The 25059-nt window shown below is 48.0% G+C and overlaps 1 protein-coding gene across 4 annotated transcripts in view; it reads right to left on the bottom strand.

Moving 5' to 3' along the window:
- The window catches only part of LOC148020631 (glycoside hydrolase family 2 protein), a 254701-nt gene that overhangs the window by 149311 nt on the left and 80331 nt on the right, over positions 1-25059 (bottom strand). For all 4 annotated transcript variants that reach the window (XM_087698437.1, XM_087698439.1, XM_087698438.1 and 1 more), the window contains exons 7-9: positions 22634-22873; positions 22244-22447; positions 21834-22146 (exon numbers count right to left, since the gene is read on the bottom strand). In XM_087698437.1, coding sequence (XP_087554563.1) covers positions 21834-22146; positions 22244-22447; positions 22634-22873 — 757 coding nt within the window. The remainder of the gene's footprint in view (positions 1-21833; positions 22147-22243; positions 22448-22633; positions 22874-25059) is intronic.

Genomic DNA, 25059 nt, shown 5'->3' with positions numbered 1-25059 from the left:
TAGCGGCTTTACGAGGGTCATCTACATGGTCTCCATTGATAAGTACAAAGCCAAGCTTGTGGCAAAACGCTATACATAAAACAAGGGCATTGATTATGAGGAGACATTTGCTCCTACATCCCATATGACCACCATCCAATGTATGGTTGTTTTGACTCCCCAATATGGTTGGATTGTGCACCAACTTGATATCAAAACTGCATTTTTTCATGGGGAATCTTAGGAAGAAGTGTGTGTACAATAGTCCATTGATTTTGCAATTGAAGGATCCGAAAACTCAAAATGCAATCTGGAAAAGGATTTGTTTGGTTTGAAGCAAGCTCCAAGAACTTGGCATGCAAAAATTGATGCCTTTTTACTCAACCAAGGTTTCATTAACAGCCCATCAAAGTCTACTATTTATGTATGCAAAGAGGGGGGATCCTTGCTGGTCATTTGTCTTTATGTAGATGAGCTTTTGCTCATAAGGACACATGTTGATCAGATTTCACCATTTAAGAAAAATTTGCGGCAGACTTTTGAAATGTCAAATTTAGGGCCTTTGCATTACTGTTTGGGCATTCTGTTTATTCATGATGCGAGAGGCATTGGATTGCCACAATCCAGATACATTGGTAAACTCCTTGAGAGATTTGACTTTCTCAGGATTGCAAGCTAGTTAGCATACCCATGAAGACTAGACTTAAGTTGTCTTTGCATGATGACACTAATCTATTTGACATTCATAAATATGCTCCACCACTTGGATATCCCATTTATTTATGCAACACAAGACCAAATATTGAGTTTGTAATTTCACTCCTCAGCAGATACATGCACAGCCCATGCGTGTCACATTGGCAAGCTGTGAAGCATGTTTTTCATTACTTGCAAGGTACTAGGACTCTTATTTTGCTTTATACCAAGGGGAGACCACTGCAATTACATGCTTACAATGATTCAAATTGGGTTGGTGATTTTGATTCACGTCACTCTACAGGAGCAAATTGTTTCTTCCTTAGCTCATCTTGCGTTTCTTGGCTTCCCAAGAAACAATCCACTATTGCCAAATCGTGTTGTGAAGTTGAATGTGTATGGCTAAGGCATTTGTTGGCTAATCTTGATGTATATCTCACGGAGCCTACTCCATTGTTTACTACCAATCAATGTGTCATTGCAATGGCACGGAACTCAATGTTTAATGCCTGTACGAAATACATAGAGATTCACTATCTGTTTGTCAGAGAGAGGTTACATACATGAGATATCAACCTTGTCTACTATCCTACCAACAGCAATGTGGCAAACATCTTCACCAAAGCTCTTCCTCGAGACAAATCTTAAGCATTTCGTAATGCGTTAAATTCGATGTCCTTTAGTGGATGATCCTTGTATGCTAATCACTTTTCACTCTAGGGGAGTTTGTTGGGTTTCACTCACGCCTATGCTCACAAAGGAGTGTTGGTGATCCACAATAGGACACTGGAGCACTTTTTACTCTCCATACAAGAGGCTTTTTTCCCCAATTACATTATCCTCTATTTTATGTGTTTATATTACACAGTTCGGTCACTCACCGTACTTTATACCTTTCCGGTGTGAACACACCTTAAAAACCCGTAGATCTAAGGGTTGTTCTTTGTACTTTCACTTACACACTTGGGTATTGAATCGTGGTCAAGTTGAGTCCTCACTCTCTTTACTATCTATTGTGTGCTTCCAACTGAGAGCTGCCATCTCCCTTCTCGCAATCATGTTGCATGGACCCAACCATAGATAAATATAGAACTTCAAGGCCTACACTAAAGCTCAAGATTGACCTTGTTTTATGCTTTTGTCAAGTGGCAAGGTGATTCCCACTCCTTCCAAGGAGCAAAGCCCTAGCCCCAAACCAATCATTACAACATCAACATTGGAATCCACCACAGCCATGGGCCTATTCTTGAGACCACAACTCTCAAGGATCTCATTGACAAAGTGGTTGACTTAGTCAATCTAGAACCTTCAAACCCCAAGCCAAGCACATAGACCCTTCAAGAAGTCTAGAAGTCCTAGAACTTGATGAGTCAACTAAAAGCATCCATTCCCATCCAACTAATAAGATGATAGAGCAAGTAGTACAAATGACACAACCACAGCTAGGGAACCAAATGGAGACCAACACTTATACAAAGGCTAACCTCAGATGCATTGAGTGTGGCATCATTCACATGTATCATGATTTTCCAACAAGCAAGGTAAAAAGTAACACCCTATCTAGGTCTACACAACCTAGCATCCCAAAGATCAAAGCCACAAACACTAACCCAGAAGATAAAGAGTTAATACCTCAAGCATACCATAGGAAGAAACTCACTACCAACCAAAAGATCATCATTGATGCTCTCATTGATGAAGTTTTGGAGAACAATATTTTCACTTATAAAGCATGGACTAAGATTGGACAACCTAAACTCATCAACAAATTCAACCAACAAACCATACTGAAGAACACCATATCCTCTCCTAGGAAAATGTGAAGTTCTCTAGACTATAGAGACTAAAAGCATGCCCATCACTTTCTATATGCTTCAGAATCAAGAGGATATAGAAAAGAAAGTCATGCTTGAAAGACCTCTCAAACAAACAACTCAATGTAAAGTGAACTATATAGCACATCGGATACACTTGAGCTTGCCAAGCATTAACTTTAATCACCCCTTTCAGCAAAGGCGGCCCTGTTTCTTCCCGAAGGAAAGGCAAGAAGCCTGTATTAGCCTCAACTAGGAGACCTAATGAGGATAGCTAGAGAGTTCTAAAGGAACTACTCAAGGCACATGAGAACAAGAGGGAATCCTTAGAAGAACCAACCGGCAAACAACTCCTGCCCGTCACGTCGCACCTGCTACCCCGCCCCCATTGCTCCCTCGCGCTAACCCTGCTTGATCACTCACACCCGACCCGCCTGTTCCTACCCGTCACCATCGCCTGCCCCCCCCCCCCCCCCCCGGTGCCGTCACCCTTGCCTGTGGCCCACTGGCACCTGCCCTGTTGTCGCCCCACCTGTGGCCCAATGGCACACCTACCTTGCCAACTATCCCCCCCCCCCCCCCCCGCCTGAACTTGCCCCTCGTCCGCCCAACAACCCTCGATCTCGTCTACCAGACCCACTACCTGCACTCCCCCCACTAGTAGCAAAGCAACATGATAGGTAGATTCTCAGCAGGGATGCACAATGGAAACCTCTAGTCAGACGCCAGTGCATTCTGCGAGTGCCCCCCAGTCAGACACCTTGCACATCATCCTCTCGGAGGAATAGCTCTTAGCCGTCCGTGCCACAAAGCTGGAGTTGGAAGAAACATCAATCTTTGGTCAGGTCGTAGGACACTCCCCATGGAGGGCCCAGCATCAGGATTCGTTGCACTCCATGCTGCTCATCAACACAACGCAGATCATGGAGGCAATCCTCATGGGTCAAGGGATCTTCATGGTTGTTCGACTCACCTCTACCGACACAACTTGTGAGCTAGTGGATAGCTCACCCTATGCCTCCACGAAGGGGGTCATTTACATGGTTCCCTGGTACACTGGCTTCATAGTGAAAACATTTCTGCTCCATAACAGGTTTCTTATACAGGTGTTCCCCGGATTCGCAGTAGAGTACTGCCAGCTAGTCGAGGACTTTGGACGGCTCTTCATCACAATTCTTTGTACCTCCTTTGTGGATGCAATGATAACTGCACGAGTCCCAGACGTACAGGTGGCCGTGAAAGATACAAAGAGTATACCACAGTTCTTGCAGATTGAGGCAGGAGGTCACATCTTTAGGCAACAAGTCATTGTGACTAGGCAACCAAGGCAGTGCCTACGCCGCCATGACTTTGGGCATCAGGCAGCAGATTGCATGTGCTTCGAAGCCAACCAAGCAAGCTCCGCCGACACACCCACAGGTGGACACTAACAATTTTACACGGATCCAAAGACAACAAACAGGGAGACGGCAAGGGGGCAGCAGTCAACCCCTCAGACATAGCCATAGCAAAGCAGGGAGCAAAAGGACAAGCAATGGTCCCTCAGGCAAAGCACCCCGCAGCCCCCCCACCTATCCCACCCGGCAGGACCACAGTCCCCCACATCCACCACCCGTGTCACACGCTACCTCACCCAAGATCCCACATCCCCCATACCTAACCCCCCCCCCTCCCCATGGATCCCCCACAAACCCTAGCTCATAGCCCCCCCCCTTCAAGGACCACCGCTCCCACCCACACCCGCCCTATACCTCCGACCACCCCACCATCCCTATATCTTCCTCCCCCCCACCATCTCCCCCGCCAATCCATACCCAATACAAGTGAAAAACCCCCCCCCCCTTGCCCATCCCCCCTCTTCCCACAAAAGGTGATGAGCCACGTACACCTACATCCTCCACTCACCAGTAGCCTTACTTCCCCCCTCCCCTCTCCACAATTCCACCAGCTCATCTGACCCTACCGACCGTCACACTTTCCCGAAACAGGCGGAGCATGGAGAGTTTCCACCACCTCTGGAGATGGGGATCTTCGTGGTACACAAGTCAAGGAGTGGCAAGATCCATCTACTTGCACCACTGGATGGACCAACCTATGTCTTCTTCCTTCACACCTCTCACTCAGGGGAATGGACAATGACGTGGATAAAAGAAAGTGAAGAGTCAGGTGGCAGACCACATCTCCCAAGGAATGGGAGGAGGAGGACTAGCACTATTTTCACAGCAGTGGCCAGGTTACATGATGGACATTCACTGGTGGGCTGGTGCCGAGGTCCCACACTTGAGCAATATCTTTCGAGCCCCTCCACACTGAAGAGCACCAATGGCTATGATCAAGTGGCATCTCGCACTAGCTGCCCATTTCTACAAGTGTACAGAGTCACGACTCTCAGCCTCGCTAATAGATGCCCTAGTGGTACCACTTGGAGCATCAATCACCCCCCCCCCCTTCCTATGGAAAACCCATTGAACCTAACCCACAGCCCACCCCCTTCTAGGGCCACTAGCCCCCCCCACACCTGCCACGTATCTCCGACCACCTCACCATCCCTCAATCTTCCTCCTCCCCACCATCTCCCCCGCCGATCAGCCCCCATGATCCGCACTCGGTACAAGTGACCCCCCTCTGCCCATCCCTCCTCTTCCCATAGGAGGTGATGAGCCACATACGCCTACATGCTCCTCTCATCAATAGCCTTGCTCCCCCCTCTCCCCACACAGCCACCAGCTCATCTGTCCCTATCACCCATCCCACTTTCTTGAGACAAACGCAACATAGATGCCTGTTCCGTCAATCACAGGTTTCCCTATGAGCTTCCATCTTGCATCCTAGAATATGAATAGTCTTCACTAATGTGAGACACATGGTTCAAGGAAGTTGATTGCTCGTCAGGAGTTGCTGCCGGCCCTTGCCGGAAGGATCAACATCCTACTTCTGCAGGAGCACAAGCTTACCACCGCCCAGGCCCATCGGGTAGGGAAGGTACTTCCAGGCAATTCACACACTTACTAAGAGTACGCCATCCGTGCCCATGGCAGGAGTGGAGGCGTATGCACCTCTATTGGCCCGAGCCTTACCGCCTATGTACGTGATCACGGGGCAATTGTGGCAAGGAGGGTTCAATGAATCAGATTGCATATTGGGGACTCATGCCTTAGAGTCCTCAATGACTATGCCCCTATAGAAGTTAGGGCACCAGCAAGTTCTGGGTGGGGCTCGCAGCAGGACTCTAAAAGGTGGACTCCTGGATTGTTGGAGAACACTTCCAAAACCTAGGATCCTAGAGGACCAACAAGGCAGAGGGAGAAACTACCAGGGTATGGCAGGGGAGACTTCTCTTGGGGATACAGACGGTTTGGCAAAGTTTTGTTGGAGCGGCTGGACAAGTTCTATGTAGGAGAGTGAGGGTGCTCTCACAGAGGCTAGGTAGGGCAGTTCACCAACACCACTTTGTCTGATCACTAACCGGTCCTCCTGACACTTGATCCCCCAGTTTCAGCCCTAGACGACACACGATCCTATCGGGTCCCTAACTCGACCTACAGGAGGGAGGAGGTGAAGAGGTAGATTGAGCAGCTCTGGACTACGGAGTGGGACAAGAGGGACAGGATCGCAGAGGAGGTTGCAGAGGTCCTAGCCGAGCCGACCAAGATCTCCCAAGAGGCAGCCCTACAGGCCACGTAGCAGAGCTAGGAGAAGGAGAGAGCACTCCAATGAGGCCTAGCAACCACGTAGAGACTTCTCTAAGAGGCACTAGGGGACCCCACTCTCCATGCACAAGAGGTGCGCGCATGGGCAGCCCTCGCTGGCCTCGAGGACACGCGCTCGTGTTTTCCTTTCATAGCTCAGCAGCTTTTTGGGCACGGAAGAGAGACACGATGTGCAAGCAGTTTTTCCAAGTGCATAAGCCTCGCACTTCAGGAGATCGAATTCGCAGCCTCCGGGATCAATATGGGAGGATTTGCTCTAGCCCAAATGAGGTAATGGAGATAGCAATAGACTACCACAGACACCTTTTTCAGGAGAAGGCAGTCTCAGCCAGCGGACAGGGCTGTAGAAAGCAGGTTTGGGACCACATCCCATCCCTCGTCATAGAGGAGATGGATCACTCCCTCCTAGACCCCTTCACACAGAAGAAATTAGAGGACACTTTCCATGCACACGACTCCCGCGCAGAAATGACCGCGAGAGGATGGTCTTTCTAAGGCCTTCTTTGCTACCTACTGGGAGGTGGTGAAGGACCTCCTAGTGCTGGCCTTTTAGGAGATTTTCAGCCCAGGACGGATGCCAGAGAATCTATCAGCAAGTCTTATTAGTCTCCTCCCCAAAGGGGGAGACCGGTTGGAGCTATCCCACTGGAGACCGATCACCCTATTGTTAGTAGCCTATAAGGCACTGGCTAAGATGATCCGTAGGCGACTCCGCCCCGTGCTTCCAGACATCATTCATCACACACAGACACATTTTGTCTAGGATAGGAAGATCCTAGACAATGTCTTCACCTTCTTCGAGGCGACTGAGTCGGCCTAGCACAGTGGTCAGGGATTGGCTGTACTTCTGCTGGACTTCGAGAAATCCTACGACAAGGTTGATTGGGACTTCTTAGAGGGCACCATGGTGAGGTCGGCCTCGAGGCAAGGATCCGCGGGGTCTCTACACTTTACACATCGGCTACCAGCAGGATTCTCATAGGTGGTAGGAGGGGGAGGAGTTTCAAATGGAGAGATCGGTCCAATAGGGCTGTCCTCCAGCCCCGTATCTATTCCTACTCTTTACAGAGGCGATTTCCTACTTCCTCTAGTCATGTGTGAGCGGGCTACATGGCCTTCGACTTCCGATTATGGAGGAGACGGAGTTGGTAGATTAACAATATGAAAATGATACTGCACTAGATATAGAGGACGATAAGGTGATGCTGGAGAGAGTGAGACTAGCTCTAGAGCTGTTTTCCACTGCAGCGAGAGCGAAAATCAACACGCAAAAGTTGGTTAGTTTTCTTATGGAGTGGGGAGTCCACTTGGAATTCAGATGGGTATGCAGAAGGTAGACCGCCCGATACCTGGGATTTCAGGTGGGACTCGACATGATTCTTGCCCAGCACTTTCTTCCCATACTCGACTCTATCAGGTAAACCTCACCTACTAGAGTACTGCCCACCTTTCCTTAGCAAGCCAAGCCCTGGTGGTCAACCAAGTCCTCCTAGCAATGGCATGGTACATCGACTCGTGCTGGTGTTTTTCCTCGTCTTGTGTAGCTTAGCTTCGTCGCCTAGTGCGGAATTTTCTCTAGGCCAGTTCAGACAGTTCAAGGGATTCTTGGACAAACCTGGCATCTGGACCCTTATGTGTTCTGGGAGGAGTTCCAGGAGTGATGCCTCTAGTATGGGAGAGCAAGCCACTTGATGAGCTGGAGTGGGAGCCTAGAGAGTGGCTATGGTAGGCCACTGCAGTTGCCAAGAAGCCACTGAGGTTCTTGGAGTACACATCCACGATTGGTAGACATGTACTGATGCAAGACGACATGGATTGTGGGTGCCTTCGCATAGCAGATACTGGGCCGAGCACAACATCACAAATGCCTTCCGTCAAACTTTGGTTTTTGACAGGGAGAGCGTTTTAGTACACGCGACTTTGGTTGAGCTCTAGACTTCCATCATGTACTCCCTCCACGGCCGGTGTTGGGAACAGGTGCAAGGCAAGTCTCGAGCTCGTCAATAGCTCCGTTTCCACTTCTTGCGCACCTGGGGCGGCCAGTACCTGTTTTTCATGATGCAGGCAGGCAACCCCAAATGGCAATACACCCTCCCTCCATGGCTTCTTGCACCCATCCCCCCTAGACTGCCTTGAGAGGCTTGTATACTTGATATATTTGTGACTCTGCATCAGCTCTAGCTAGTTTGTTGTGCATGAGCACTTCTTTGTATTTAGGTTTTTTCTGAAGTAATATAATTAGCCACACTTTATTTGCAAAAAGAAAAGAGGGAATCCCTTAGTATGTATCCTCCTAGACCCAAGCCGCTGGAACCATACAATAGCTTTCAAAGTTGCCAGCAAAAGAACTTCATCGAGACCCAAGATATGCAGTTGGAAGCATCGACGGAGAGTTATCACCAAGCCATGATGGGTTTCCAAACCATTGTTGCATGTTCAAGCGTTTACGTGAGAGATGGATGGATTTGGTTGCTTAAACTGCCTACACAGCCACCTCCATTGACCATAGCCCATGTTCCATCAAAATCAAAGAGAAAGAGAAAGAGACTCAAACACTGATCTAGGTCAAGGGCAAAGACAATTGAGGAGGCAACGCACAATCCAGACCGATAAGCTTGTTCTAGAAAAGCCACTTCTTATCTCTCAAGATAAGATCCTTAAGCCTACAACCATTGAGGTACAACACCTGATGCAATTCCCACTCCATCACAAATATCTATGGTGTCTGAGAAAGCATTCATCCAAGAGGAGATCAAGTAACCACTCCCTAGTAATCCTACTCAAGCTAAAGGACAAAGTCCAAGGAAGGATGTAATAGAGCCCTCAAGCATTAACAACCAAATGCCCAAGACAATTATTGGTCCATCCAAATATCCAAAGTCTCCTAAAAACGTAGAACATTTGTCACCTTAGTTGAAATAAAAATTTCGGCAAACAGAAGCCTCGTGCAATTCCTCAAGTGAAATAAAAATTTCAGCAAACAGAAGCCTCGTGCAATTCCTCAAGGTAAAAATATGAAAGCATCAAATGATCCACAAGGTACAAATATGAAAGCATCAAATGATCGACAACCTCCTTCTGAGAGTGTTGTCAAAAATAAATCTGGAAATTCCAAGACCAAGACTACTTCCAATAAGTCTAAGGATCCAAGTGCATAGTTCTCTTTAACTATCAAAATTAACCAATCCACTGAATCAAAAGTTACTACTTCCAATTCATAGGTGAAAACCACACAGCCTTGGCTGCAACTAAACCAGTCACTCCTGTTAAGGAACAAGCCTCAAGTGCTTTTGCCTCACGAAAGGATACGAACTCTAACACATGGTAAAATGAATTCATTGATTCACGAGTCTTATTCTTCTCAGCCAAAATCTCCGAAGCATTTAAAGCTTAAGCTGGTCAAGCAATCTATCAAAGAGGAGTTCGAGAAGTTGGGATAACAAGAAGATTAATCAGTGACTAGGGGCCCCAAGGAATTGGATGTAACACTAACTTCACTTGCTCACATACTGACATTGGAGCTCCTACTAAAGAACATAAGTAACTCTTAGAAAGACAAGGAGAAACTTGAAGCCCTATACAAGGGGGAAAGACAAAGAGTATTTGAACAAAAATGGTATTCTAGCCATTGTTTAGCAGCTAGAAATTAAAATTGACTATCGACTAATAATGATAGCTGAGCAAAGAAGGGCACTTTGGACTTCAATGCATGATCCTACATATATATAGCTCCCGCTTCTCTGAGAGTGTTTGCAGCCATACAAGCTCTTAAGCTTCCAAAAATCAGTCCAAACCTACCCTCTATTAGACAAACTCCTTACTGAGGAAGAACTCCATGTTGCCAACAAAATAGACCAAGAGAATGTTGTACTTAGTGTTATTGGATATGTATTTTTACTACTCGGAGCTCTAGCACACCTTCATGACTATGCTCCACTTCAACAGAATCCCAACTTCTTTGACTCATTTATTCCAAGGCTGAGTGATACAAACCTAGATATTTACTTTTTTTTGCAAATAAAGTGTAGCTAATTATATTACTTCAGAAAAAACCCTGAATACAAAGAACTGCTCATGCTCAACAGACTAGTTGGAGCTAATGCAAAGACACAGATATATCAAGTATACAAGCCTCTCAAGGCGGTCTAGGTGGGATGGGGGCAAGAAGCCATGGAGGGGTGGGTGGGGGGGGGGGGGGGGGGGGGGGGGGGGGGGGTGGTGTGTGGTGTACGCCATCTCGGGTTGCCTGCCTGCATCATGAAAAATAGGTCCTGGCTGCCCTAGGTGCTCAAGAAGTCAAAACAGAGCTCCTCAGGAGCTCGAAACTTACCCTGCACCTGTTCCCACCAACGGCGGAGGGAGTGGATGATGGAAGTCCAGAGCTCAACCAAAGTCACCTCTACTAAAAGGCTCTCCCTGCCAAAAACTTCCTAACAGCATGCCTTCTAGACATGCCATCCAGGAAGACTCCCTACGATTTCCCATACCTCAAAGCGGTCTGCTGTGGACTCCAGTATGTGGCAGCCGAGTAAAGCTTCCAAGCCAACCACTGCGCAAGACATCCGGGCCTCATACAGAAGGTGACAGCCGTGGCTGATTGCTTGCAAGAAAAAAGCTCCCCACGAGATACATCCAAGGCAGGGTGTCACGCGGTGGAAAATGCGGCATGCTCCTCTCCACACGGGCTGTGCCACCTTGCATGATCAAAGGCAATGCTTTGGAGTTTCCAAAAGCTGTTGTGGGCAGCGTTTACACCCTCCATCCTGCTACATTTGGGCTAGCCAACTCCCCACCGCCAGTCCTCCATGTGCCAAAAGCCATAGGAAATACGATACCCTCCTCGGCCTCCAGCTATCCCATAGGCCGCGCCAGAAAGTTTGACCGAAGGCATCCATGACGTTGTGCTCCACCAATATCTGCTACGCAAAGGCGCCCAATCCATGTCCTCTTGCATCAATACATGTCTACCAATCCTAGCTATGTACTCCAAGAACCTCAGTGGCTTCTTGGCAACCGCAATGGCCCGCCATAGCCCCTCTCCAGGGTCCCACTCCAACTCATCAAGTGGCCTACTCTCCCATATAAGGAAGCCCCACTCCCGGAACTCCTTCCAAAACACATAAGGGTTCAGACGCCAAGTCTTTCCCTAAAGACTGACTACACAAATCCTCCTCCAAGGACAATGATCTCATCCTGCTCCCCTCTGTCAAGGACCAAACGCCCCCCTTCCTACACGATGAGAAAATCCCATAGGGGGCGCCACCTACTCTGCATGTCACCTGTAGGAGAATACCTACCGGTGAAAATCTAGCGGCCCATACCTCGCCAGGTTCTACCGGCTCTCGGATCGGGGGGTCAAGCCACACCTAAGGTATTGCTGCATCAATTTCCCTTCTCCTCAGCTCCACTCCTCTCTAACACCCTAATGCCTACTATAGCACCTCATAGTCCACCATCCTCTACACCTCCCGCAAGGTATTGATAGTGCAACACCGGCCGGCATCCCACCCAGCCCACTGGATGTGGAGGTGCTCTCAAATCTATATCCCCTAACCTCCATAGAGGCATAGTCATTGACGACTCCAAGGAACAAGTCCCCAATATCCAATCTCATCCATAGAACCCCCCTTGCCACAATCGCCCCATGATCACGTATACAAGCAGTACGGCTCGGGCCAATAGAGGTGCATACGCCTCCACTCCTATCGTGGACACGGATGGTGTACTCCCAGTAACTGTGTGAACTGTCTCGGAGTTCCTTCCCTACCCAATGGGCGAGGACAGGGGTAAGCTTGTGCTCTTGTAGAAGTAGGATGTCGATACGTCCAACAAGGGTCAGCGGCAACTCCTGCTGAACAATCAACTTCATGGAACCACGTGCCCCACTATAGTGGAGACTATTCACATTCCAGGATGCAAGATCTAAGCTCATAGAAAAACCTATGATTGACCAAATGGGCATCTATGCTGGGCTTGTCTCGGGAAAGTGTGACAGGTGACAAGGACAGATGAGCTAGTGGCGGTGTGGGGAGAGGGGGGGCAAGGCTGCTAGTGAGAGGAGCATGGAGGCGTATGTGGCTCATCACCTCCTGTGGGAAGAGAAGGGATGGGCAGAGGGGGATCACCTGTACCGAGTACAGATCAGGGGGGGTGATCAGCAGGGAAGAGTGGGGAGTAGGAAGATCGAGGGATGGTGGGATGGTCGGAGGTACGTGGCGGGTTTTTTTTTTTGCGGGTGGGGGGGGGGGGGGGGGGGGGGTGATAGATGTTCTTGGTGGTACCACCAGGGCATCTATTAGCGACGCTGAGAGTCGTGACACTGTACATTGGTAGAAATGGGCAGCCAGTGCCAAATGCCACTTGATCACATCCATCGGTGCTCTCCACTATGGAGGGGCTCGAAAGATATTGCTCAACTGTGGGACCTCGGCACCAGCCCACCAGTGAATGCCCATCATGCAACCTGGCCACTCCCTCACCGGAAGTCAAAGGCCACGTAGCCCGCTCAAACGTGACCAAAGGAAATAGAACATCGCCTCTGCAATGAATAGGAACAAATACGGGGCCAGAGGACAGCCCTGCCGGACTAATCTCCCCAGTCAAAACTCCTCCCCCGTCCTGCCACCTATGAGAATCCTACTGGTAGCCAATCTATAGAGTGCAAAGACCTCACGGATCCATGCCTGGGGGAAGCCCAACCTCACCACGGTGCCCTCTAAGAAGTCCCAATCAATTTCGGTTGGAGAGATCGATTCGACACGGCTGCCACCTGGCCCCAAACTTTTCTCTACTCCTTGCAGAGGCGATGTCTCACTTCCTCAAGTCACGTGTGAGCGGATTACACCGCCTCCGACTTGCAGTGAGAGCAGAGATTGAGTTGTTAGACTCAAAGTTTGCAAATAATACAACCCTCTACGTAGAGGACAATGAGTTGATGCGGGAGAGAGTGAGACTGGCTCTTGAGGTGTTCTGTTCTGCAACGGGAGCGAAAATCAAGTGGCCAAAGTCGGTTGGTTTCCTCACAGACCCGGACTCTAGCACGGACTGGGACATCCAATTCTTCCTGTCCTTGATTCTATTCTGAGGAAACTGACCTACTAGAGCACAGCTCGCCTCTCACTAGCCGGACGAGCCCTGGCCATTAACCAGGTCCTCCTAGCGACAGCCTGGTACATCGCCTCGTGTTGGTGCTTCTCCTCATCTTGCATAGTGCAGCTTCGCCGCCTAGTGCGGAACTTCCTTTGGTCAAGGTCAAATGATTCCACGGATTCCAAGGCCAAGGTGGCGTGGGAGGCCATCATACCGCATCGGTCAGAGGGAGGGCTTGGGATCATAGACCCAGAGTATCAACGTATGGCCCTCTTAGGAAAGCTAGTTGTTCATGGTCTCACACCAAGCGGGAAAACCTGGAAGGTCTTATCATAGGAGGGCCTTCAGGACTATAGACCGAGGCTTAGCGGTGAGTGGATGTCGTCCCTGAGATGGATCTTCACGTTAGCCCAGATCACCCCCCCTCTCAAATCAGCTTTTCTACGCAGCTTACTCCATGTGTGGCAGGGCCTCCATAAGGCCCTAATCCAGAGCCCCCTAGGCTGCCAGGAGGAGATAGGACGTCAGCCAGTGATCTCGAACCCCTAGGTCAAAGATCGGGAAGAGGCACAAATAGGTGAGCGCCCCCATATCCAGTGGGCTGGTTGGGAGGCAAGACCGGCTCGTACCATCAGGACATGGTGGGAAGTGTACAAGATGGTGGACGAGAAGGGGCTGCAGTGAGTATCACGCTGCCAGAAAAATGAGTGCAATATAGGAGAAGGGAGATAGACGCAGTAATACCTCTGGACTGGCTTGCTCCCCCGATACAAAAGCCGATAGAGCCCAGGGAGGTATGGGCAACTAGGTTTCCACCAACACGCATCCCCCTACAGGTGCAGGTAGAGTGGGCGGCGCCCCCGAGGGGGCTTTCTTCGCAGTTCAGGAGGGTAGACGTCTGGCCCTTGACAGAGGGCAGCCGGATGAGGGGATTGCCACCCTTTCGTGGAGGAGGATTCGAGTGGTGGGCCTTCAAGGAAAGACATGGCAATTGAACCCCTATGTTTTCTGGAAGGAGCTGAAGGAGTGGCCCCTTTGGATCTAGGAGGGCAGACCACTTGAAAAGTTGGACTGGGATCCAAGACAGTGGCTATGGCCAGCCTGTGCGGTCGCCAAGAAGCCACCTAGGTTCCTAGAGTACCCTGCAAGGATTGGAAGGCACGTACTGATGCAACAAGATATGGATTGGGCACTGTCACGTAGCAGGCACTCGGCGGAGCACAGCATCACGAAGCCTTTCCGACGGACCTTCTGGCGCCACCTCTGGCATAGTTGGAGGCCGAGGAGGGTGTCATATTTCTTATAGTTGGTGGCACATGGAGGCTTGGCGGTGGGAAGTTGGCTTGCCCAGATGCATGAGGAGGGAGGTTGTAAGCACTGCACAGAGCAGCCTCTCGAAACCCCGAAGCACTGCCTCTGGTCATGTGACGAGGCGCAACTCATGGAGAGGAGCATGCCACATCCTTAGCCGTATAGCACCCACAGCCTTGGATGCATCTCATGGGGAGCTTTCTGTTGGCAGGCAGTTAGCCACGGCCGTCACCTTCTGTATGAGGCCGAGATGCAAGACACGATATTCATTCTCTAGGCAGGGTCGTGCGCAGTGGTCGGTTTGGAGGCTCTACCCATCCACCACGTACTGGAACCCACAGAAGACCGCTCGGAGCTATGGAAGATCATAGAGAGTCTTACTGGATGGCATATCTGGAAGGCGCGGTGTCAGGAGGCTTTGGGCAAAGAGAGACTTTCAGCACAGGCGACCCTAGCGGAGCTTTGGACCTCCATCATCCACTCCCTCCGCGGCCGATGCAATCCGGTGCAGGGCGCGTCCACAGCTCGTCAGGAGCTCCGATGTAACTTCATGCACACTTGGGGCAGCAAGGATATGTTTTTCATGATGCAGGCAGGCAGCCCTAGTTGGCGATAAACAACTCCCCCCCCCCCCCCATGGCTTCTTGCCCCCATCCCCCCCAGACCGCCTTGAGAGGCTTGTATACATGATGTATTTGTGACTTTGCATCAGCTCCAACTAGTCTGTTGAGCATGAGCACTCCGTTGTAATCAGTTTTTTGAGTATTATAATCAGCCACATTTTACTTGGAAAAAAAAAAAGAAGTCCCAATCAACCTTCTCCTAGGCTTTCTCAAAGTCCATATGAAGTACATTCAACCCTTGACCACTGTCTTGGGCCCACTCATTCGTCTCGAAGAAGGTGAAGACATTGTCTAGGATGCTCATATCCTAGACAAAACATGTCTATGTGTCATGAATGATGTCTGGCAGCATGGGGTGGAGTCGCCTACCGATCATCGTAGCTAGTGCCGTATAGGCTACTGACAACAAGGTGATCGGTCTCCACTGGGAGAGCTCCAACCAGTCTCCCTCTTTGGGAAGGAGACTGATAAGACATGCACATAGACTCCCTGGCATCCGTCCTAAGCTGAAAATCTCCTGAAAGGCCAGCAATAGGGGGTCCTTCACCACCTCCCAGTAGGTAGCGAAGAAGGCCTTGGAAAGACCATTCTCTCCCGAGAATTTCAGCCCATCCTATGCATGGAAGGGTTCCACTAATTCCTTCTCTATGAAGGGGTCTAGGAGGGAGCGACCCATCTCCTCTATGACGAGGGATGAGATGTCGTCCCAAACCTCCTGTCTGCAACTCTATCCTCTAGCTGAGACTGCCTCCTGCTGGAAAAGGTATTTGTAGTAGTTTATGGCAATCTCCATCATGTCATCTGGGATAGAGCAAATCCTCCCATACTAATCCCGGAGGCTGCGAATTTGATCTCCTGAAATGTGAGACTGAAGAACCTGAAAAAACTCATTGCACATTGTGTCCCCCTTCCGTGCCTAAAAAGTTGCTGAGGTACGAAAGAATACTCCAAGCACCTGTCCTCAAGGCCCCAGCGAGGGCTGCCCATGCGCGCACCTCCTGTGCGTGGAGAGTGGGGTCCCCTGGTGCCTTCTCGACAAGATCTCTGTGTGGCTACTACGTCTCGTCGCAGTGCTCTCTCCTTCAATCTCTGTTGCCTGGCCAGTAGTAGGGCTGCCTTGTGGTAGATCCTGCTCGACTCGGCTAGGACCTCTGCAACCTCCTCTGCGATCCGGCCCCTCCTGCCCCACTCCCTAGTCCAAAGCTGCTCAATCTATCTCTTCACCTCCTCCCTCTTGTAGATCGAGTCAGCGATCCGACAGGATCGTGTGCCTAGGGCTGAAACTAGGGGATCAAGTGTCAGGAGCACAGGGCATTGATCAGACAGAGTGGTGCCGGCAAACTGCCCTACCTGGCCTCCGCGAGAACACCCCCACTCTCCCACATAGAACTTGTCCAGCCGCTCTAGCAAAACTTTGCCCAGCTGCATGTATCCCCAAGAGAAGTCCAAAGACCTCTCACTCCTGTGGAAAGTTAGGTCCCTCTAGGCATCGCGTGCTCCTACTACGACGAAAAAGACCTCCCATGCCTCCTCCCCTGCCATACCCTGGTAGTTTCTGCCTGTGCCATGCTGGTCCTCCAGGGCCGCCAGATTGTTGAAGTCTCCAACAATCCAGGAGTCCACCTTTGGGAGTCCTGCTGCAATCTCCGCCCAGAAACTACTACGTGCCTTGACCTCCGTAGGGGCATAAACATTGAGGACTCCGAGGCACGAGTCCCCAATATCCAACCTAATCCATAGAACCCTCCCTGCCACAATCGCCCTATGATCACATACACAGGCGGTTAAGCTTGGGCCAATAGAGGTACATACACCTCCACTCATGTCGTGGGCATTGACGGCGTGCTCCCAATAAGTGTGTGAACTGCCTAGGAGTACCTTCCCTACCCCATGGGCCTAGGCGGGAGTGAGCTTGTGCTCCTGCAAAAGTACGATGTCAATCCGTCTAGCAAGGCCTCGCTGCAACTCCTACCAAACAATCAACTTCCTTGAACCACGTGCCCCACTGTAATGGAGACTATTCACATTCCAGGAAGCAAGATATAAGCTCCTAGCGAAACTTATGACTGACCGAACAAGCATCTATTCAGTGTGGAAGCTACTGATGAAGAGAAAGAGCTATGGGGCATCCGAATACGCTTTGCCACAGGCCGGGACGGCAAACTCCATTCCCCCATGGTGGGACCATGGGGGAGATAGATACTCTAGGTGGTAACACCAAGGCATTTATCAGCCAACTTGAGGATCGTGACTTTGTACACTAGTAGAAACGGACTGCCTGTGCCAAGGGCCACTCGATCACATCCATCGGTGCTCTCCACTGTGGAGGGGCTCAAAAGATAATGCTCGAGTGGGGGACCTCGGCGCCAGCCCACCACTTAATGTCCATCATGCAACAACCTAGCCACTGCTGTGAAAACAGTACTAGTCCTCCTCCTCCCATCCACTGGGAGATGTGGTCCGCGACCTAACTCTTCACCTCCTCCTCTATCTGTGTCATCGTCCAATCCCTTGCGTGAGAGGTCTGAAGGAAGAAGGCATAGTTTGGTCCATCCCGTGGTGCTAGTAGATGGACCTTGCCACTCCTTGACTTGTGTACCACGAAGATCCCCACCTCCAAAGGTAGTGGGAACTCTCCACGCTCCGCAACTCTCATGCAGGACCACGGACCACTGAGAAAAAACTCATGTGGTAACAGCCGCGCCAGTCTCAAGAAAGTGTGTCGGGCGGCAAGGACAAATGAGCTAGTGGTTGTGTAGGAGGGGGGAGCCGAAGCGGGCGCAGGGGGGGAGGGGGGGATGCATGGGAAGAGGGGGCTGGAGGTTGTGGGATCTTGTGTGAGGTAGCCTATGGTGCGGGTCGTGGATGTGGGGGACTACGATCTTGCCGAGTGGGATGAGGCTACGGGGTGCTCTACCGGGGGGGCGTCGCTCGCGCCCTCCTCCCTGCTGTCACGGCTATGTCTGAGGGGCACTGACTGTGGCCCCCCCTGCCGTCTCCCTCTCTGAACCCGTGCAAAACCGTCAACGTCTACCTGCGGGCCTATCGGTGGAGCCGCCTTGGCTCCAAAGCACATGCAATATGCTGCCTAATGCCCAAAGTCATGGCAGCGCACGCAGTGCCCTAGTTGCCCAATCACAATGACCTGCTGCCTAAAGGAGTGACCTCCTGCCTCAACCTTCAAGAACTTTGGTATACTCTTTGTATCTTTCACGGCGATGGCGACAGGGAGGGAACAGGCGGGGCGGACGTGATGGATCAGGAGAAGGTGGTGTGACGGATCAGTCGGGGGCAGGGGTAGCTTATGTGACGCAATGGGCGGAGTTTTTATTTAGTCACTGAACCTAGATATTTAATTTGCTCTACTACTACGCAAAATGAATGTTCAAATGACATACATTAGAGTGATATACATAAAGCAATGTGCTTGAGATCCTAAATGAATGTTCATTAAGTAACAAGGACATGGTAGCAAAAAGCAATGCGCTTAAGATTCTAGATCCTAAAACCAAAGCTATTGATATTCCTACTAAATCAATCCACAGTTAGACCATGTTGAGCTGACTAAACCCTAACACACTTCTAAGGAGGTTGCTCAGACTCACATGCAGATCAAGGCAACCAAACCTAATACGCTTGCTCATATGATATCTTTGCTAGTCTATTGATCTTTGAGTAGCATGGCTATTGATTTGGTTAAAAAAGACTATTCCTCTGAAGTAGAATGGCTACTCCAATTGGACTCCATATTCACTTCTTATGCCAAGCTATTTGCAATGATTCATTTGGGTCTTGCTGACAATGAGGCGATTCAAGTTGCTCCCACTGCAAGAGCCTCTTGGTTCACACTAAGTATGCTAATACCCTCCCTTACAAGAAATTGTAATCACACCAAGGTATCCATTCTTATGCTTCTATGACCAAATAAAAGACCATTCAATACTCAATCAACTTGAGCAAGATTGCCATTCCTCAATCTCATTCTTGCAAAAGTGGTATTCTCATCGACTTGAGCTTCCTTGAGATGGTAGTCACCTTATGGCAATGACTGAGCAATGACATACAATCAATACACTTAAATTTGACCCAACTTACTATAGGACCACTTTACTGCAATCTATCAATCTCACTCAAAATTTGGACATGCCATCACAGCTACAATATCATCAATTGATTGATAAGATTTTGATTGAAGAGGAATTGCATATAGCTAGTCCCTTTGCAAGACCTTTCTTGTTTTGCAATATGACTACTTATCTTTATTGCTAATTACAAAACCAACTGACTTGGATGCTTTTGCTGAATTGGAATACAATCCGAATTTCTACAATTGGTGGATTTCCAAATCTGAAAAAAAAACAATAACTCTTGTATATAGCTAACCCTAGTAAATTTTTATGTAGCTATTGTTTCGCTCAAAGTTGGCACCAACAAAGCTGAAACTCCCTCGAACCTTGGAACGATGCTATATAAAGGCTAAGACAATCTACTCAAGAGACATTAAGTCAAACAGCTATGCGTCAAATTCAGCAAATGAGACTGCCATTAGAGTCACTACCCCCATCAGCATGTCACTCTTGACCCAACTCCCTTTCTCCCTCTACCAAGTACTCTTTTTCCCTCCTCATGCCATTATCTCCTCCTCCCTATTCCAACACTTCCCATCTTGCCCTCACATACCCACTTTTCTCTTCACTTCCCCCTACAACCAGGCAACTAAGCATTATTGACATCCTTTCCTCACATGCTTTCTCTTCTCACCCTCCTCAGCACCCCCGCCCCCCTTTTTGGTGGTGGTGGTGGGTTTTTTGTTTCGTTTTTTCTTTGCTGGAAGGGGGCTATAAATCAATACATAGATAATGATTTACAAACGAATTCACTTTCATGTCAATTTGCGGTGGCTTCGCAATGGTCACTAACATGAAAGGTCCTCTCAAAAAATTCAATTGCTTGTACAAGCTCCTCTAAGTCCACATTTACATTTGATGGGAACCCTGTCACCTTTCATGAGCAGTGGATCTATGGCAAGTTGACCAGAACTTACTGTTGCTTCAATCTCCACATCCACAGGTAGAGCCTTGATAACTGTTGGATTGATAACTGTTGGACCAGCTATTAATATAAACAGTTTAGCACATTGGCCTGAATTGCAAGATTTACACTCTTGGTAAGATGATTTCATGGATGCAGTTCTCTCCCCCCCCCCCCCCCGGGCACTTGCTTCCCTCTTTTCTAACCTTTCCCCCACTTCTTCCTCTTAGGAGCTAACCACATATCATACCACCTACATCTCAAAGGTCTTCAATCAGAACTACATCCACCCCCCCCCCCCCCCCCCAACAGCATGTTCGCTCCCCTCTTTTCTAACCTTTCCCCCACTTCTTCCTCTTAGGAGCTAACCACACATCTTACCACCTACATCTCAAACATCTTCAATCAGAACTACTTCCCCAACCAAATACCCATGTATACTTCCAAGTTCCACCACGAGTTGGATAGCATACAAGATCATCCATGCTCCAGCCTTAAAACTTTTGATGCAGCCTTTATTTTCCTTGCCACTGCTAAACAACTCTTAGGGTAATGAATGAAAGGCCTTCTGTTTGAGTCTAAGGCTACATCAACTTATGGGCAAGTCGATATGGAGAAAGCAAACAAGTTCTTCTAATGTTTAACAGAGGGGAAAGAGAGGAGAATTTCAGCTAGTGACAGAAGAAGCTGCCAACTCTAGTCTCCAGGCATGAAGTACAATCCATTAGGGAACCTACTAGGATGGTGAACCTGCTACAACATTGTAACATTAAAGCAGCAGCTATCACTGAAGACCTAGATGGATATCCAAACTGTCAGGCTAATAAGAGTACAAAATCTCATAAGGTGCCAAGAAATCCATGCATGATCCATATTAGCTGTTCATAAGTTCAAATTGTGCAACAGCTCAAAATCTCGTAAGGTGCCAAGAAATCCATGCATGATCCATAGTAACTGTTCATGAGTCCAAATTGTGCTACAACTCAAAAAGTGTTGTATAAGAAGCACCGCTGACCCTACACTTTGATGCGCACATGTAAAAGGCCTCCATGGCATCACAGATCAGCCATCTTACCAAACGTAAACATCTGAAAGCCAAAGACCATGAGGATATATAGACAGAACACATTACTCATGCAGCCAATATCCTGTCTCCTCGTTGGCTGACATGCCTGATATGACTGAAGGTTTCACCCCACTCAGGTCCCTAAAGACAACTATATGTCTTGCCTTACTAGGAACAGATAATTCATGTAACAATTTGTAACCCTCTTGGAGTACCAAAAGGCCTATCATTAGAAATCATCCTTCAGGAAAGTAAGATGGAGAACCTTCAGAGAACAATTTTCTTATTTATAAGATACTCAAAGAACAAAAATGGATTCAAGGGTCTACGATGTATAAATTATGAAGGAATGAAGGTCAATCCTCTATCATATGGACAGAAAAGGGACAGTTCATCCAAGATCTGTGATCCTGCATAAATTAACAGAAGGTCTCACTTCCAAAGAGTGTAAGCATAATCACACATATTATACTAAAGTTTATGAGGCCATTCTCAATACGCATAACAATCTTACCAGATAGAGCTCCATGATTGGGTCCATACCCTGCTTCATTTCCTAGAGACCAAAGTATAATGCATGCATGATTCTTGTCTCTCTCAACCATGTTTATAACTCGCTCAAGCATTGCAGTTGCCCAAGCAGCATCCCATGTCAACTGCTCTCTTGAAGCAGGATTTGATGTTGGATCAAATCCGTGTGTCTCTATGTTTGCCTCATCAATCATATAAAGGCCAAAAAGATCACAAAGCTCATACCATCTAGGATGCTGTGGATAATGACTGTTTCTTACAGCATTAATGTTGTGTTGCTTCATCAGCACAATATCCTGTAAAGTAGTGCCCATTCAATGCATACTCCACAAAGAAACAAGGCCAAATAGGTTAATGAAGAAGTTCAGATTTCATTTTGAGCAATATTCCAACCTTAATCATGCAAGCTTCAATATTGGTTTTGCCCACACGTGGATGGTGTTCATGACGATTCACCCCGGTTATCATGACAGGCTTTCCATTAACAAGAAGCTCTTTCTCACGTCGTGAAATTTGCCGTATACCAACTTGGCATGATTCAACATCCTTACAGTCGTTTGCATCACTCAGGACAATTACAAGAGTATAAAGATTTGGCTATGAACAATAATAACCAGAAGAAGTTTCAGAACCAAGAGGAAAGACAAAAAACCAGATTAGGTTGCAGTATATGCTGATATGAGAAAAACATTATTATCTCCTTCATGAAAACAGTTGACCTTGATTTGAAATCCCTTATTTTATGAAATCCAACTTTCATTTGAATGCTAAGAGATCACTCACCTGTTCTGCAGACCAGAGTTTAGGAACTGAAATAAATGTTTTCAAAGTTTTCCTTGCCAGGCCGCCCACAATTTGTGTGGATGAACTCACGACTTCCAATTGAGCTCTCTTTGTAGCTCCATTCTTCCCTTTTTGTACGGATCCTAACAATGGATGCGGTTCATAAAGAAGAGCCTCAACTGAGAAACAACCTAAACCACCCTCTAACTGAAATCCATGAGACTCTATCAAGATCTCAACCTGGAAAATGTGCATTATAATTTCAGGCTTCAGCAATCCTTGAGAATCAGATTTATGCTTTATTTATGCCATTGAGATTGGACTGGACAAGCAGAAAATTTAGTAGCCTTTACAGTTAAATACCATTAAGGTGATACAGATTTGTGGTTAAGCAGAACAGAAATCTAGTTTTCAGTCATATGACACAATGGCTGAATTGGGGTGTATAGTGCACAGCAATGGACAGTTATAACATACCACATGAAGAGTATACAGTATCAAGAAACATAGTCTGCAGATGAATAAGAACAATTCTACCTGAGACTCTGGACGTTTGACAATTTTATTTTCAGTTTCCATGTTTTGATCATGTATATTAATGACTGCTACGATATTTATGAAGCTCTGGGCACAAAAGCCCAAACATCTTTGACCCAAAAAATGTTGGGTTTGACTCACGCCTAAATGCACATTAACAACCCTAAGGTTTAAGGGTCCTACTTTGTACTTTCATGACATTCTTAGAAATTGTATTGGGAGTCGGGTCTTCTTGCAGCTTTCTCATGATGGCTTCATAGTGAGGCTGAGATACATGGATGCTCAACTTTCCCACGGACTCGGAGTTGTTATTGGTGAGATCCGCACCTCATCGCATCAGCTGATGATTAAGACAGGTCGATGGAGCCATAATGCAGCCAATGAGAGGGTGTGCCAGCTTTGCGGATGGGAGCTAGAGATGCACAAGCACTACATTTGTAGATGTACTGTATACTATGATATCCGAGGCCGCTATCATTGCCTCTTTAAGGAGGGCTTTGAACCACTAAGACGGGTGATGGACTATGAGGACCAAAGATGTTTGGTCTTTTCTTGTTGAAGCTCCAACGACGCAGAGCATTATTGTTATGGGATAGGAGGTAACCGCGGCATCATCCACCCCTTCAGAGAGCGATCATAGACTACTTCAGCAGAGCTGAACCCCCAGCCACGACCACCCCAAACACTACATCTCCTACTGATAAGCCTTACCGAGATACAGCATCAAGAGGCATCACAATTGACAGAGCTACAACGCTACACAGAGCACGATGGCTTAGAGTACCTACTCAGCAACATAGGAGTGCCCTTATGCACCACACTTCCATCACGATTGCTCATTACAGAGGCAGATTCACGTGGTGACTAAGTCAGAGGTAGCTTGCAAAGCCTTGATGGACTCCATAGACTAAGGGGGAGATACCCTACACTCTTGATCTCTATAAACTTAGTTCTTATAAACTTTTTCAGTTTCCATACTTATCATTCCAATATACCATGTAAACTTACACATAAATTTCTGCTCTTCTCATCTGATGAGAGATGATGATACTAGTTGTATTTGTTATGGTCTCATAGGCCACTCTGGCCTTTTAGATACGTTAATAGATCTCTCTCTCTCTCTCTTTTTTTTTCCGTAAAAGGTAATTATATTAATTACGAAAAAAATACAAGATTACTTGATTACAAGATACATGACGACAATCTAAGCCATCATGAGAAGAGGTTCTAAGTACTACAAGTTACAAGGTCAAGGCAACGGCGCGGAGGAAATTGCCATATGCCAGGGACATAAGTCCTCCCTAGAGAGCAAATCAGAATGCTGGAGAAGATCTAGCTGCCAATACAAGAGGCCCTTAAGCCTCGCAATATGTCGCTGAACATTATAGGCGGAGTCAAAAAGAAAAGCATTCCGAATGGTCCAGTTATGCCAACAGCCCCAATATCGAAGAAAGTGATACATGAGCTTCATATGGGGCTGTGCCGGAGTGGGGTATTTGGGCTGCCCAAAAACCCAATCAAAGGGATGCAGGGGGAAACCAACCACTCCTTGCCAAACAGCCGATAAAAATAACCAGACTTTCTTAGCGATGGGGCAAGAAATAAATCGGTGGCGGGCGGATTCCACAGTTGTGGTGCAAAAGAAACAGTTGCCATTGGAGATTCGTCGCTTGGAAAGAGCTGAAGCAAGCGGAAGACCACCAATCATCACTCTCCAAAGAAAGACTTTATATTTGAAGGGTGTCTTGTTCAACCAGCCCTCCATCACAGTTGCCCTCCACCATGACCGGGATTTACGCAATCCCCATAAAGCATTCGCTTTAGTAACTAGCCATTGATGATCTTTGATCAGAAGATGGTACACTTGGTTAGCAAAAGCTTTGCTTAAA

The sequence above is a fragment of the Lygodium microphyllum genome, chromosome 18, assembly GCF_053477565.2.
Source record: "Lygodium microphyllum isolate KBCC chromosome 18, Lygodium_microphyllum_v1.1.10, whole genome shotgun sequence".
In the NCBI taxonomy this organism is placed as follows: domain Eukaryota; kingdom Viridiplantae; phylum Streptophyta; class Polypodiopsida; order Schizaeales; family Lygodiaceae; genus Lygodium; species Lygodium microphyllum.
This window is presented reverse-complemented; position numbering and strand designations above follow the sequence as displayed.